This window comes from Podarcis cretensis (genome assembly GCF_951804945.1).
Source record: "Podarcis cretensis genome assembly, chromosome: 10".
In the NCBI taxonomy this organism is placed as follows: domain Eukaryota; kingdom Metazoa; phylum Chordata; class Lepidosauria; order Squamata; family Lacertidae; genus Podarcis; species Podarcis cretensis.
In genome coordinates, this window is record NC_137179.1 from 6424174 (window position 1) to 6438875 (window position 14702).

At 48.2% G+C, this 14702-nt stretch overlaps 1 protein-coding gene across 1 annotated transcript in view; it reads right to left on the reverse strand.

The window, feature by feature from the left end:
* The window catches only part of LOC307224864 (uncharacterized protein), a gene marked incomplete at its 5' end in the record, with an annotated part of 180555 nt that overhangs the window by 34341 nt on the left and 131512 nt on the right, over positions 1 to 14702 (reverse strand). The window contains 5 exons of the mRNA XM_079992034.1: positions 1870 to 1932; positions 4405 to 4467; positions 5934 to 5987; positions 7145 to 7198; positions 9094 to 9174. Of these exons, the coding sequence (XP_079848160.1) occupies positions 1870 to 1932; positions 4405 to 4467; positions 5934 to 5987; positions 7145 to 7198; positions 9094 to 9174 (315 nt within the window). The remainder of the gene's footprint in view (positions 1 to 1869; positions 1933 to 4404; positions 4468 to 5933; positions 5988 to 7144; positions 7199 to 9093; positions 9175 to 14702) is intronic.

Here is a 14702-nt window from a genome sequence, read left to right on the forward strand (position 1 = left end):
AGTTGCATCAATTGCTTTCTCCTCTTGTGTTGCCCATGACCGAAAGGCAGCCCCTGGAATGATATCCACAAGGAAATGTGGCTGAGAATCTCCTCTGCAAGTCAAAGGTCCCAGCTTTGGTCTCCAGAATCTCCAGGTAAGTCCAGGAGACACTTTGGAGAGCTACTGTCTGTCGCTGCAGTTAACACTGAGCTAGATGAAGCAATGGTCTGGCTTGGTGGAGGCGACTTGTGCAAATTATTTAGACTGGGCTTCCTCAAGCTCGGCCCTCCAGATGTTTTGAGACTACAATTCCCATCATCCCTGACCACTGGTCCTGCTAGCTAGGGATCATGGGAGTTGTAGGCCATAAACATCTGGAGGGGCGAGCTCGAGGAAGCCTGATTTAAACAGGCCGATGAATAAACTTCCTTCTTTCTCCAGCTTAATAAGTTCCTGTTCCCCAAGAGTGTTTCTTGGCTCTATAAATAGAAAAGTCTATCCATCTCAAAGGGGGAGGCTCGGTGTTCAGAGATGATGACACCACCCCTGGCAGGTAGAAGCCTCCTGAGGGGGAAGGAGATGAATGACTGAACCAAGCAGGGCTGCAGTGGGCTGGCTGATTAAGTTGGGAAATCCTGGAGAAGATAGATGGGCTGCTCTTGAAAGGCCGACTTTCCCATTTAGTACAAGTGAACCCCAGTGACTCTCGATGTAATTATGAAGAGAGAGAGAGATGTTGCACAAACAGAGCGATTGAGAAATGTGGTGTGCTCAGAAACAGTCAGCAAGGAAACAGGAAGAAGGTTGAACTTCTGGAGAAGGCTATCAAGAGCTAATAACCTTGGAGGGTATGGCTTCCCTCCTCTGTCAGAAGCAGTGTATTTCTGGTCATATTGTGCGGATGCCTGATGATCGTCTTCCAAAGCAACTGCTCTCTTCCGAACTTAAAAATGGAAAACGTAATGCTGGTGGTCAACAAAAGAGGTTTAAAGACTCTCTCAAGGCAAATCTTTAAAAAATGTAGTATAAACACCGGCAATTGGGAAACACTGGCCTGCGAGCGCTCCAGTTGGAGAACAGCCTTTACCAAAGGTCTCATGGGCTTTGAAGATGCTTGAACTCAATGCAATGAGGAAGTATAGGACATCAAATGGCTCCCCATTCTTTTAAAAGGTAAAGGTAAAGGGACCCCTGACCATTAGGTCCAGTTGTGACCGACTCTGGGGTTGCGGCGTTCATCTCGCTTTATTGGCTGAGGGAGCCGTCGTACAGCTTCCAGGTCATGTGGCCAGGATGACTAAGCCGCGAACCAGAGCAGCGCAAGGAAACACCGTTTACCTTCCCACCGCAGTGGTACCTATTTATCTACTTGCACTTTGACATGCTTTCAAACTGCTAGGTTGGCAGGAGCAGGGACCGAGCAACGGGAGCTCACCGTGTCGCAGGGATTCGAACCACCGACCTTCTGATCAGCAAGTCCTAGGCTCTGTGGTTTAACCCACAGCGCCACCCATGTCCCATATACATACCATGAGTAGCGTTCCTCTATTGGGAGGCTAGGAAGTCTAAATAGTAGGTGGTAACTCTTTATCATGACTGTGGATTTGAAGCGTGGGTTTTAATCTCCCTCTCTTCTTCACATGCTTTTTGCTCCCGTATGGAATAAAGGGGTGGGGCTTCCAGCACAGCAAGGGTTAAAGCTGCTGTTGCAAAACAAAGGCCAAATGAGGCCAAAACCCAAAGGAAATCTTCTTTGGAAAAGTTGGCATTTGCCTTGCAAAAAAAGGATAGTCATATTTGAGCATCAGAATATAACATTGTTAACCATGACTGATAGATGTCGGTGGACTAAATAACCTTTTGCAACATGATTTCAGCAGCACTGACCTTTTCTCCTTTCTGCCCCGAAATTCCCTTGGGTCCGTCTGTGCCAGACTCTCCGCGCTCACCCTAGGCAAAGCCCAAAGATCGCTGTAACCATTATGGAATAAACCCATACAAGCAAACTGATAAACAGGGAGGAGCAAGTGGGGCCGGACACCGCAGAAAGTTCCGTTTTTAAAAAAGGTGCATTGAAATCCTTAAAAGTTGTTCCTTCTATGGAAAAACACATCCAGAAGTGGGTTATGTGAAGAACAGAAGTACCGTATTTTTTGCTCTATGAGACTCACTATTCCCTCCTAAAAAGTAAGGGAAAATGTGTGTGCGTCTTATGGAGCAAATGCAGGCTGTGCAGCTATCCCAGAAGCCAGAACAGCAAGAGAGATCCCTCTTGCTGTTCTGGCTTCTGAGATTCAGAATATATTTTTTTCTTGTTTTCCTCCTCCAAAAACTAGGTGCGTCTTGTGATCTGGTGCATCTTATAGAGCGAAAAATACGGTAATTGAGGGGGCGTGCTTAACCCTTGTCCACCCACCGCTTTTCTTCTGTGACTCCCTGCTGCAAAATGACTTTTCCCTGCAAAATGACTCATTTCCCTTCACAAACATGCCTCTGGAATTCTGCTAAGTCATGGGCTGGCAAACTAAGGCCTGGGGGCCGGATCCGGCCCAATTGCCTTCTGGATTCGGCCTGCAGACAGTCCGGAAATCACCGCATGGATCGCCGTGGGGATTCTGATCGTTCGGGCTGTGCCATTTACCAACACACCACGGTGGCGCCTCCTCCCTCCTTCCCTCCCTCCTCCTGGCTTCTCCCCGCCCTGCCTAGAGGAGGAAGGGGGCTGGGCTTTGTTGAGCCACAGTTCACTGCGCGCCATTTTAAGCAGCCCCTCTTCAGAGCCAGCCCTTTTGCACCACTCATCGTCCCTCTGCCGCCACTGAGAGCCCCTGCCGATTGCAAGACACAGGTAATTAATTATTATTATTATTATTATTATTATTATTATTATTATTATTATTTATACCCTGCCCTCTCCGGCCAGAGCCGCGCTCAGGGCGACTAACAACAGTAAAATTACAGTAAAAACATAATAGGAAAAAAACCCCAATTTAAAATACAGCTTAAGATGCAATTTAAAATGCAGCCTCATCAAAACCGTAAGGGGAGGGAAACATAAGGGTCAGACTGAGTCCAAAGCAAAGGCCAGGCGGAACAGCTCTGTTTTGCAGGCCCTGAGGAAAGATGTCAAGTCCCGCAGGGACCTAGTCTCTTGTGACGGAGCATTCCACCAAGTCGGGGCCAGTACTGAAAAGGCCCTGGCCCTAGTTGAGACCAATCTCACCACCTTGTGACTTGGGACCTCCAAAATGTTGTCATTTGTGGACCTTAAGGTCCTCCGCGGGGCATACCAGGAGAGGCGGTCCCATAGGTACGTGGGTCCTAGGCCGCATAGGGCTTTAAAGGTCAAAACCAGCACCTTAAACCTGAACCTGTACTCCATCGGGAGCCAGTGTAGTTGGTAAAGCACTGAATGAATGTGATCCTGTGGCAAGGAACCCCGTAAGGAGCCTCGCCGCGACATTCTGCACCCGCTGGAGTTTCTGGGTCAGCTTCAAGGGCAGCCCCGTGTAGAGTGAGTTACAATAATCAAGCCTGGAGGTGACTGTTGCATGGATCACTGTGGCCAGATCAGGGCGAGAAGGGGCGAGCAAGCAGCCACCGGGGCTTGTCCGGTGCTGTGGAGACGGGAGGGGAGAGTCAGGGGGGATCCCCCCCAAAAAAAATATAGTCTGGCTATCCCACAAGGTCTGAGGGACAGTGGACCGGCCCCCTGTAGAAAAAATTGCTGACCCCTGTGCTAAGTGAATGGGTGCAGTAGTAGTGGAAAAGAAGCGGGATAGGGAAGGGTTAAGCATGCCTCCCCCAAGACACTTCTCTGCTTCCAAATGCCCTTTCCCAAAGCTGCTTCTCTCTAAGAGAACCAGCAGTCAACACACACACACCTATGGGACCGCCTCTCCTGGTACGTCCCACGGAGGACCTTACGGTCTACAAATAACAACACTTTGGAGGTCCCGAGCCTCAAGGTGGTTAGATTGGTCTCAACTAGAGCCAGGGCCTTTTCAGTACTGGCCCCGACTTGGTGGAACACTCTGTCACAAGAGACTAGGGCCCTGCGGGAGTTGACATCTTTCCGCAGGGCCTGCAAGACAGAGCTGTTCCACCAGGCCTTTGGCCAAGGCACGGTCTGACCCTCTCCTTTGGTAATCCTCATAGAACTCTAGCCCAATGGTTGCCATTAATTTGATTCTGAATTGATTTTAGAATGAATTGATTTTAGAACGTATTTCAATTAATTGATTGTGACTTTATGTAAACTGTGTTATTTTTACTGTCGTTAGCCGCTCTGAGCCTGGCTTTGGCTGGGGAGGACAGGATATAAATAAAAAATTATTATTATTATTATTATTATTATTATTATTATTACCCACCGGATAGCAGACAGTTATTATTATTTTTGAAAAAAGCTTTGCACCTCACCTTGGGTCCCAGAAGCCCATCTGCACCTGAGGTCCCTGGACTCCCAACGCCACCAATTTCCCCCTGTGCATGGAACGAGACACAGAGGAATTAGCCAGTCCTTTTTGCACACATGTACAAGTGGGGTTTTTTTTTTGGGGGGGGGGTCTGTGTCTTCTAAATGTTTTGGCACTTTATTACGTCACAAAATAGTGCTCCAACTTTTGAGGTCACCAGGACTCTTCCTCAGGCTAGATTTTAAACAGAGCAAATTGGGGTGGGGGTGGTGAGGCGCTGGCTGACAGTGAAGCCATGGGATGTAAAGGTAAAAGGTAAAGGTACCCCTGCCCGTACGGGCCAGTCTTGACAGACTCTGGGGTTGTGCGCCCATCTCACTCAAGAGACACTTCCGGGTCACGTGGCCAGCGTGACATTGCTGCTCTGGCGAGCCAGAGCCGCACACGGAAACGCCGTTTACCTTCCCGCTGGTAAGCGGTCCCTATTTATCTACTTGCACCCGGAGGTGCTTTCGAACTGCTAGGTTGGCAGGCGCTGGGACCGAGCAGCGGGAGCGCACCCCGCCGCGGGGATTCGAACCGCCGACCTTTCGATCGGCAAGCCCTAGGCGCTGAGGCTTTTACCCACAGCGCCACCCGCGTCCCTGCGCCATGGTAAATATTTAAGAGAACTTAATAAGAAAAATTCCCCCCTCCAAAGCCACACATATTGGGGCACGTGGACTGCTTATATTACTGTATATGTTTAAATTAGGATTGATGGTTTATTCTTGTGATCTGATGCTCTTTCTTTCATTTTGGTTGTATTTGCAAAGAAGATGGACTGTGGGAGGAAGATGCAGATATTTAAGGTCTGTTAAGTATAATTGCTTTAATTGACACAGAAATGAAACATGACTACAGGTATATTACTAAAAGTTTAACATGTGGATTTTCCATAGGGCTGAGCTGATACTTAACTAACCGGTTGTGGTTCTCTGGTAGCTAACATGTGAGTGTTGTAACCTTAGACTATACGATGAAGGAATTGGGTTGCAAATCTCCATGCTGAGGGGAACTGCTTTTGTGTCCTGTCCTGAGCCTGTGCTGGACAGTACAAGACATTGGATGACTATTTTGGATCGTTTGATGTTTTCTGTTGTATTTTGAGGAGTTCTGCTAGTAAAATTTGAATAATATCTTTATGGGTCTGGACAAGGCTTCCTTTCCAAAAGGAGTCAGTTTTCATGCATCTAGTTGTGTCAAATTGCACAATATTAATATCTGCAACAGGGCCAACCCAAGACATTTCCCCAAAATCAACAACTTCAAATTAAACAACTAGCAATGTGCCACACAAAATCTGCTGCCTGAGGCAGCCACTGCACTCTGCCTAAAGATAGGGGCGGCCTTTTAGGCATTAAGATAGGGCCACACTAGGTTCTTTGCAGGTTTCAGGTGAAACCCAGGACTGCTGGGAAGAAAAAACAACATACAGTGGTGGACCCCCATTTAAATACATATATAGACTTTATTTTTGTTTTGTTTTTTTACCTTAATTCCATCTGCTCCTGGATGTCCTGTCCTTCCTGGCAACCCACGTAAACCCTGAGGACAAATTGTGACCAGGCAATGAAGACGTACAATGAGAGCAGACCCTCACTGTGAAGGATCTCAATCCAGTTATTATCTCTCAGTTTAACCTACCTCTTGTGATGGCCTGGGATTCGGACTCGGAGGCTGAACCTGAGGGATCCCAGCCTGCACAGGATTCCCTGCCTCCAGAACCAGCTGAGCCGGGGCTGGGGCTTGAGCCTGAAGGGTCCTCACCTGTGCTGGATCCTCAGGTGCAGGCCCCAGCTGAGTCTGCTCTGGCTCCTGAGGTGATGGAGGACCCATTGCCTGCAGGTGCTCCACTCTCAGCCCCGTCAGAGGAGGCTGAGGTTGCCTCTGGGTCCAGTAACCCTCCAGCCTCTCCTGAGCTGCAGAGGCTCAGGGCAGAGAGGTGGAGGGAACTAATTTCCCGCAGGAGGAGTGCTCGCCTCCAGGCCAGGAGAGGCGAGTCACTTGAGGATCGGGGCTGCCCTATGCCTCAGGGCAGATAAAAGCCGGCCAGCCCCAGTCCCAAGTTGTGGGAGCAACATTGTTGGTTGCTAGTTCCTGCCTGCACCCTGTCCTGCTTTTTTTACCAGAGCAACTGACCCACCCTGGCTCCCTGCTTGTAAGCATGTTCCTGACTTCACCCAACTCCCTGCCCTGCACCCAGCTTCAGCTACTACGGACTGCCTCCATGTTGCACCTTTGACCACGGACCGGACTTGGACCTCGCCTCTCGGGTAACCCATGGGACCAGCGCACCTCACAGGATTGTTGTGAGCATAAAATGGCGGCGGGGGGGGGCAATTATGTCTGCCCTCCCTTCTGTGCAGAAATAGAAGTCTAAAGTTTTATGGCATGGTTGATATTTTGTGATTATTTTGTTTACTACTTAAGAGAGATTTTCATTTTACTGTTTTCTTGAGCTTATTGTGCCCTGCCCTGGGTTCCTAGGGCGGATGACAGGTAAGAAATGCACCTACAGCACAGAAAAGTGAAGAAATAAAACAGCCAAGGGCATGTTGTGAAGATTGAGAAGAGGAATAAACAACGAGTTAATTGGGGAGAGGGGGAGTGAGAAGTCAGGCCCCCTCAGTTGCAAGCAGGGCAGGACATGGTGATAAGCGCCGCAAAACTCCCATTTTCCCCTTGGTGTGTTCACACAGTACCTTTGAACCTTTCCTTCCAATGTCACCAGATAGACCAGGATCGCCTTCTCCCCCCTGAATGGAGAGAATAAATATCAATCAATCAATCTTTATTACGGTCCAGAGACCCAACAAATCGTTACAAAGCAATGCACAATTCAGACAGCCTACTGCAAAATATCTACGATCTCTGCTGCAAGTACCCAACTGTGTCCCCAACTCCATACTGCTGTTAGAAGCTGGCGAATGCCCAATTTCAACTAAAGCGTGGTGGGCTGCCCTAAAACATTGGCTCAGGATTTCGGTGTTTGATCTAGGGAAGGGTTTGTACCAACACCTGACCAATGAGGAGTTTGTCCGCAAATGGCAGGAAACCATGGCTAGAAAAGCCACCTCTATTGGTCTGTCACATACCCCCCCCCAACTTTATTACCTGGGTTAGGAAGGCGCCTAAAGACGTTAAAGCAAAGATTATGGGATAATACACACAGTGACTTGCGATCTCGATCACACGCAGCCTGTAGTCCGCTGGCAGTAGGAGTACAATATGGGCATGTCTTTAAGTTAACACCTTACATTAAAAACCTGGCGGTACCAAATTATCAAAGGTTATTCACCAAGGCCAGACTAAACGTCTTTCCTTCTGCAGTGTCGGATGGCAGGTTGAGAGGAGTTCCCTACCAGGACAGACTTTGCTCGTGTGCTCAAGAATAAATATAGGCTGTAAACCACAACGGCAGTGCAGGGCAAACTCTCAGAATGCAGGAATTGCGCTCAGCTTCAGAAACAGCTGCTGTCCCCTGCAAAAGCACCAACTCCTTCATTCTTGCATACGGTAATGACTTTCTCTTAATGCCAAAATTCTAGGATGGGGCACATCACAAACACATCCCTGCATTCAATAACTGTAGATCTGCATCGCCTAGATGGGTTGCCACAGCATCCAGACATGCATCCGCCGGCCAATTTCTTGCTCACAGAATGACCTGGAGGTTTGCTGCGAGAAATAGCCAGGAGACAGTGGGGTAAATCGCCTCTGGGGGGGGGGGGAGTGAGTGAGTGGGGAAGACCTTGCCATTTCTCATTTGCCCGGGCCAGCTGGCACAAATATTTTTATTTCTTTATAATTCCTTTAACAAATATATATATATACTGCTTGATTGTAATGAAGCTGCCAAGCGGTTTACAAAACAACAACAGCAAGGCATTAAAACGATCAATAAAAGACTGTGAAAAGCAGGCGTTCATTCAAAAGACAATTAAAAGCATCAGCTGGCGGAAAAAAGGCACATGCTTTGATCTCAGCTTTGGGATAGGCTTGCCGAAATTAAAATGTTTTAAGCAGGTGCCACAAAAAACACAAGCATGGAGTTGCTGTCCCACTAAAAGACTGGCTTCTTACAACTGTGGAAAATAGTCTTGTCTGACACCCATAAGAGTGCCAGTTCTGCAGATTGAAGCCATGGGGGTAAGGTGATCTTGAAACACACACATTTCAAGCTCTCCATTATCCAGTCGCATAGGGATGAGGGTGGCGCTGTGGTCTAAACCACTGAGCCTCTTGGGCTTGCCGATCCGAAGCGGTTCGAATCCCCGCCACTGAGTGAGCTCCTGTTGCTCTGTCCCAGCTCCTGCCAACCTAGCAGTTCTAAAGCACACCAGTGCAAGTAGATAAATAGGTACTGTTGTGGAAGGAAGGTAAGCAGCGTTTCTGTGTGCTCTGGTTTCTGTCACGGTGTTCTGTTGCGCCAGAAGCGGTTTAGTCATTTGGCCACATGACCCAGAAAGCTGTTTGTGGACAAACACCGGCTCCCTTGGCCTGAAAGTGAGATGAACGCCGCAACCCTATAGTCGCCTCTGACTGGATTTCACCGTCCAGGGGTCCTTTACCCCTTACCTGTCACCTATCCAGTCACATGAACAGCAGGGGATGTTAGGAAGGAAGGGAAATCCATGCTAAAAATGCTCACCGGTTCCCCTTTCTGGCCCTGCAGGCCTCTGTCTCCTTTTGCCCCTTTCATACCATTCTTCCCATCGAGCCCAGCGGTTCCCTGAAATGAAATAATACACAGTTCCTTCCTGCTGTGTGCCTGGGGGAGCGAGAAAATTATGAATGGCTCTAGATAGACAAGAGTTTCTCAGCATTCCATCCCCGTGTCTGAACGTTCCATCCCAGACTCCCAACATTCTAAAAGCGAGCAGGTGGCACAGCTCAGGGTGGGACCAGGGATGATTTAAGGTTTATTTACCCATATATACAACCCGAGCCTGCAATGGAGGGGTTCACAACTTCAACACCCCAAAAAACATCTTGTTTCTCCCATTTTTTTTTTTGGAAACAGAAATCAGCCGAGGCTCTGACCCTCTCTCTAGCTTGCTGCTTTTACTAGAGTGCAACCTTTAGCCTCCAAGTCACATGATGTCCAACTCTCAACTCTGGCTTTTGTTATCACTTTCTCAGAGCTGGAGGAGGGGCCTCACCCATTTGTCACCTGGCTTTCTTAATGGGCTGTTACCTTTCCTTTGTTTTCTTAATGGCTCATCTCCCAGGCAATTTACCTCATTCGGAAACTGGCCTGGCTAATATTTTAACATTTGCCTTGGTTAAATTCTAACTCCCTGCTGGACCCAGGAATTTAAGGGAGTCTAGGGAGCTGCAAACGCATAAAAATATGTATTAAATTCCCAGTTGCAAAGTGCTGTCTTTCTCTCATACACATACAAAACCAGGCGAGCCGCAGAAGATAATAGATAGGGGGGTGGGGGAGAAACGTAGCGCTGAAATTTGATGGGGCAATGGAGTGGTTAGCAACAGACGTCTCTTTGATAGCTCATCTCCCTTCTTTGGTATTAAAAATTCTATTACATCTGGCTTTGTATCTGCTAGAGAGGTAATGATTGAAAAGGGTTTCGCAGAGAATGAAATATGCTTCCTGTACATGAGTCGTCTCCCCGAGATGGATTGCCCTGTGAATCAACAACACTTAATGGCTCACATCAATTTTCAGCCATTTGTTGGATGAGAAATATATATTCAGTGCGTTCTGTTTTTTAATATTATTATTATTTTTTATATAAAAAAAGAAGAACCAGGTAACATCTTTTTTTATTCAAATACTGCATCAAAGGAAAGGAGAGTTCTGGTGAGTCATCCTCTGCAATTTGAGGCAAAGCTGGCAAAAGCCACTTGTAGTAACTGGAACCTGTTGTCTTTGTCCATGGAGTTTTCTTGGCAGGGATACTGGAGTGGCTTGCCGGTTCCTGCTCCAGGAAGTGAGAGCTGGACCATAAAGAAGGCTGATGGCCAAAGAATGGATGCTTTTGAATTCTGGTGCTGGAGGAGGCTCTTGAGAGTCCCATGGAATGCAAGAAGATCAAACCTCTCCATTCTGAAGGAAATCAGCCCTGAGTGCTCATTGGAAGGACAGATCCTGAAGCTGAGGCTCCAAGACTTTGGCCTCTGTCTCTGGTTTCCATGTTGCAATACATAGATAGTCTAGAAATTGTTGGCAGAGATCATCATACATTTTACATTTAAGGACCATGTGAGCTAGAGTTTCCACCAGGTGGGCATCGCATGGGCAGATCCTGTCTCCTTCTGCCAAACCCGCAAACCTACCCCAAAGAAGGATTAGAATTGAACCTAGCCAGCAAAAAGGCCCTTCTTTCTTCCGGATTAAACAAAAATTGTAAATAATTAAGATTAAATTCCTGTGCCCAAGAGAGTTGAAAATAAAGAGGGGAGCATGTTTTCCCCCGCAGCTGAGATTAATTCCTGGTGATCTATGTCCCACAGCCTAGTTTTTAACATGGTCTTAGCGACTGGGAAAGCCACAGCGCCCAGGAGATCCTCTGAAAGCCTGAGTTGGGAAGCCATGTGGCTGAGGGGCAAATGGAAGTAATAGTCCAAATCATCAGTGTGTGTGGAGGCTCCTCTTTAGCATAGCGGGGGGGGGGGGGGGCACGGAAAACATGCTTAATACTAACCCATTCTCCCCCTCTTCCTCTGCCGCTGCAATACTTCACTGCCTGTTCCTGCTTCATTTATCACTTAGCATTTTCTACTTCAAGCACTTGATCAATAATTCCTGTTTTATAATGGCTGTTGTAGAAGCTTTTAATATCGTGCTTTTGTTTGCTCTCGGAAGATTTGCAACGTAAATGTCGGCGAATCGATGGTAGCAGCTGTTCCCTGGACCCTGGCAAGGGGGTGTATCTCTGGTTCCTTCCCTGCTACAACAAAACATCTTTTCCTTTGCTCTCCTTTCCACCGCTTCCCTAAGCTGCTAGTTTCATTAGTGGTGACTTGTGCAGAGTGGGAGTGGTAGGGCAGCAGGAGGGGAGACTACCAGAAGGTGGCGCCGGACCCAATGGCAGGGAGTGGGCAGCCCAGCAGGGGCTGGCTGAGGGCAGATTGGAGCTGGTGGGGTGTTGCTTTATTTATCCTAATGAACCAGCCTCCCCTGTTATAAACACAATTCAGTTGGCATCTGTCTGTCCGAAGAAGCAATGGAGTGCACCTCTGAGGGTGAAGCCAAACTGCTGCTCCAGCAGCGTCGAAGTGACCTCCCTGGGATGCAAGCCTGGGAGTCCTGGGGCTGCCCAGATGACAAGACCCTCTTCTTGGCCTCTCTGATGTGGTCCAAAGGAAAGCGGAACAAGACTTTTGGCACCGGTTTGACTGCAGGAGTTGCCGGAAGGAGGCATACAAGGCACCATCCAACTGCCTTAGGGGCTCCAAATTTGTGTAGGGTTTAACTCCTCAGCCTTTTCTTCTCCTGAAGAAGGTAGCAGAGGTTGAGAACCAGAGCTTTCCTTCTCCAAGACGGGCTACCTCCCCAGGTTGACAAGCCCCATCTACCCCTCTGCAGCTGTGTAGAGCAGGCATAGGCAAACTCGGCCCTCCAGATGTTTTGGGACTACAATTCCCATCTTCCCTGACCACTGGTCCTGTTAGCTAGGGATGATGGGAGTTGTAGTCCCAATACATCTGGAGGGCTGAGTTTGCCTATGCCTGGTGTAGAGGTTTCATAATTCAGTAAGCTTCCTTGTACTGAGGCAAACCAACAGTCCATCTAGACAACAATATTGTTGACACCAACTGCAGCAGCAGGATTCTCTCCCAGCCCACCTGGAACTGCTGGCGACTGAACAGAGACCTTCTGTGTGAAAACAGGGCCGCCTCATTATCTCCAGCTCAACCAGGCATGGCCAAACTTGGCCCTCCAGCTGTTTTGGGACTACAGTTCCCATCATCTCTGACCAATGGTCCTGTTAGCTAGGGATGATGGGAATTGTAGTCCCCAAACAGCTGGAGACCTAAATGCTCTCAAGTAGCAGGTGCTGGAGAGCTGCTGCCAGACAGAACCGGCAGTACTGAGCTAGCCAGAGCCATGACCTAGAAGGCAGACTCATATGTTCACTGGGCCCATCATGCACATGTAAGCACATTTACACAACCGGTTCCACCTGGAGCACTTGCGCAGGTGAGAGTTTTGTGCATAGATCAGGTATCCAGTTACTCCCATAATAGCCAAAGGTGCCTTGTGAAACTCTGCTGTTTCAGAGAAGCTTTGTAAATGGAGCTGCCATTTTTTATTCTACAGTGGTACCTCAGATTAAGTACTTAATTCGTTCTGGAGGTCCGTTCTTAACCTGAAACTGTTCTTAACCTGAGGTACCACTTCAGCTAATGGGGACTCCCGCTGCCAGAGCACGATTTCTGTTCTTATCCTGAAGCAAAGTTCTTAACCTGAAGCACTATTTCTGGGTTAGCGGAGTGTGACCAATGGCGGAGTGTGTAACCTGAAGCGTATGTAACCTGAAGCGTATGTAACCCGAGGTACCACTGTAGTGTCTTATTGGTTTTAATCTTCTTTGGTTGCATGGCTTTATTTTTTTAAAAATAGTCTAAGTTCATCATGGCAAGAGAGCAGCTGCAGTCTGAAACAGACAGTGGGCACCGTGTTGGCTTCTGCCATGTTTGTCTGTTCCAAGGTGTGCTCCAGTTACTGTTGTTGTTGTTTAGTCGTTTAGTCGTGTCCGACTCTTCGTGATCCCATGGACCAGAGCACGCCAGGCACTTCTGTCTTCCACTGCCTCCCGCAGTTTGGTCAAACTCATGCTGGTAGCTTCGAGAACACTGTCCAGCCATCTCATCCTCTGTCGCCCCCTTCTCCTTGCGCCCTCCATCTTTTCCAGCATCAGGGTCTTTTCCAGGGAGTCTTCTCATCTTATGAGGTGGCCAAAGTACTGGAGCCTCAGCTTCACGATCTGTCCTTCCAGTGAGCACTCAGGGTTGATTTCCTTCAGAATGGAGAGGTTTGATCTTCTTGCAGTCCATGGGACTCTCAAGAGTCTCCTCCAGCACCATAATTCGAAAGCATCAATTCTTTGGGGATCAGCCTTCTTTATGGTCCAGCTCTCACTTCCACACATCACTACTGGGAAAACCATAGCTTGAACTATACGGACCTTTGCTGGCAAGGTGATGTCTCTGCTTTTTAAGATGCTGTCTAGGTTTGTCATGATATGCACTTCTTATTATAGGGGAGAGACCAGGAGCTCACCAAGACAGTAGCTAAGTTCCTCTATTTGATTTTCTGTCGCCAAAGTATGCTACAGGATCCTGCCCTTGTTGGAAACCCTCAGAGTGAGGCGGATTGCTCGCCTCTTCTGCCCTTTGGCGGGTGACTGTGCTGTTGGGATGGCGACGAGATCACACTGGCCTGTCTATTTTAAATGTATTCTGAATGTTCTTATGTGATGCCAATAAAGGTTACTTGACTAGACATGGCTTCCTGCAAATATGCATTTTCCATCGTGGGTGGGGGAAGAGTGTTAGACACCCCTCATTACCACAAATGTGCTTGCCAAGTGGTCTTGGGCTAACTGCTGTCCCTCAGCCTTATCCGTCTTGCAGGTTCATTAAGATAAGCATGCAACAAGCTTTTGTCTGCTGGAAAGCTGTGTAAAATAATAATAAACCAGGAAGTCATCAGAGCAAACCATAAAGAAGATAACGTAAGGACAGACCTCCTTATTCAGAAAGTCCTTTGAAAATGAAGGCGCAGAAAATGCTGCTGTCAGAGAAAATTGCATTTTCATGCCAGCTTTAACCATTGCTTTTCACTAGTTTGTGGGACGTGGGTGGCGCTGTGGTCTAAACCACTGAGCCTCTTGGGCTTGCCGATCAGAAGGTTGGCGGTTCGAATCCCCGCGACGAGGTGAGCTCCCGTTGCTCGGTTCCTGCTCCTGCCAACCTAGCAGTTCGAAAGCACACCAGTGCAAGTAGATAAATAGGTACCGCTCTGGCGGGAAGGTAAATGGCGTTTCCGTGTGCTGCTCTGGTTTCGCCAGAAGCGGCTTAGTCATGCTGGCCACATGACCCAGAAAAACTGTCTGCAGACAAACGCCGGCTCCCTCGGCCACTAAAGCGAGATGAGCGCCGCAACCCCAGAGTCGTTCACGACTGGACTTAACGGTCAGGGGTCCTTTACTTTTTTTTTATTCATTACTTTGCATTTTACAATAGCGTTTTTAAACATTCTCAGCCACTTTGAATCCCAACTTGGGAGAA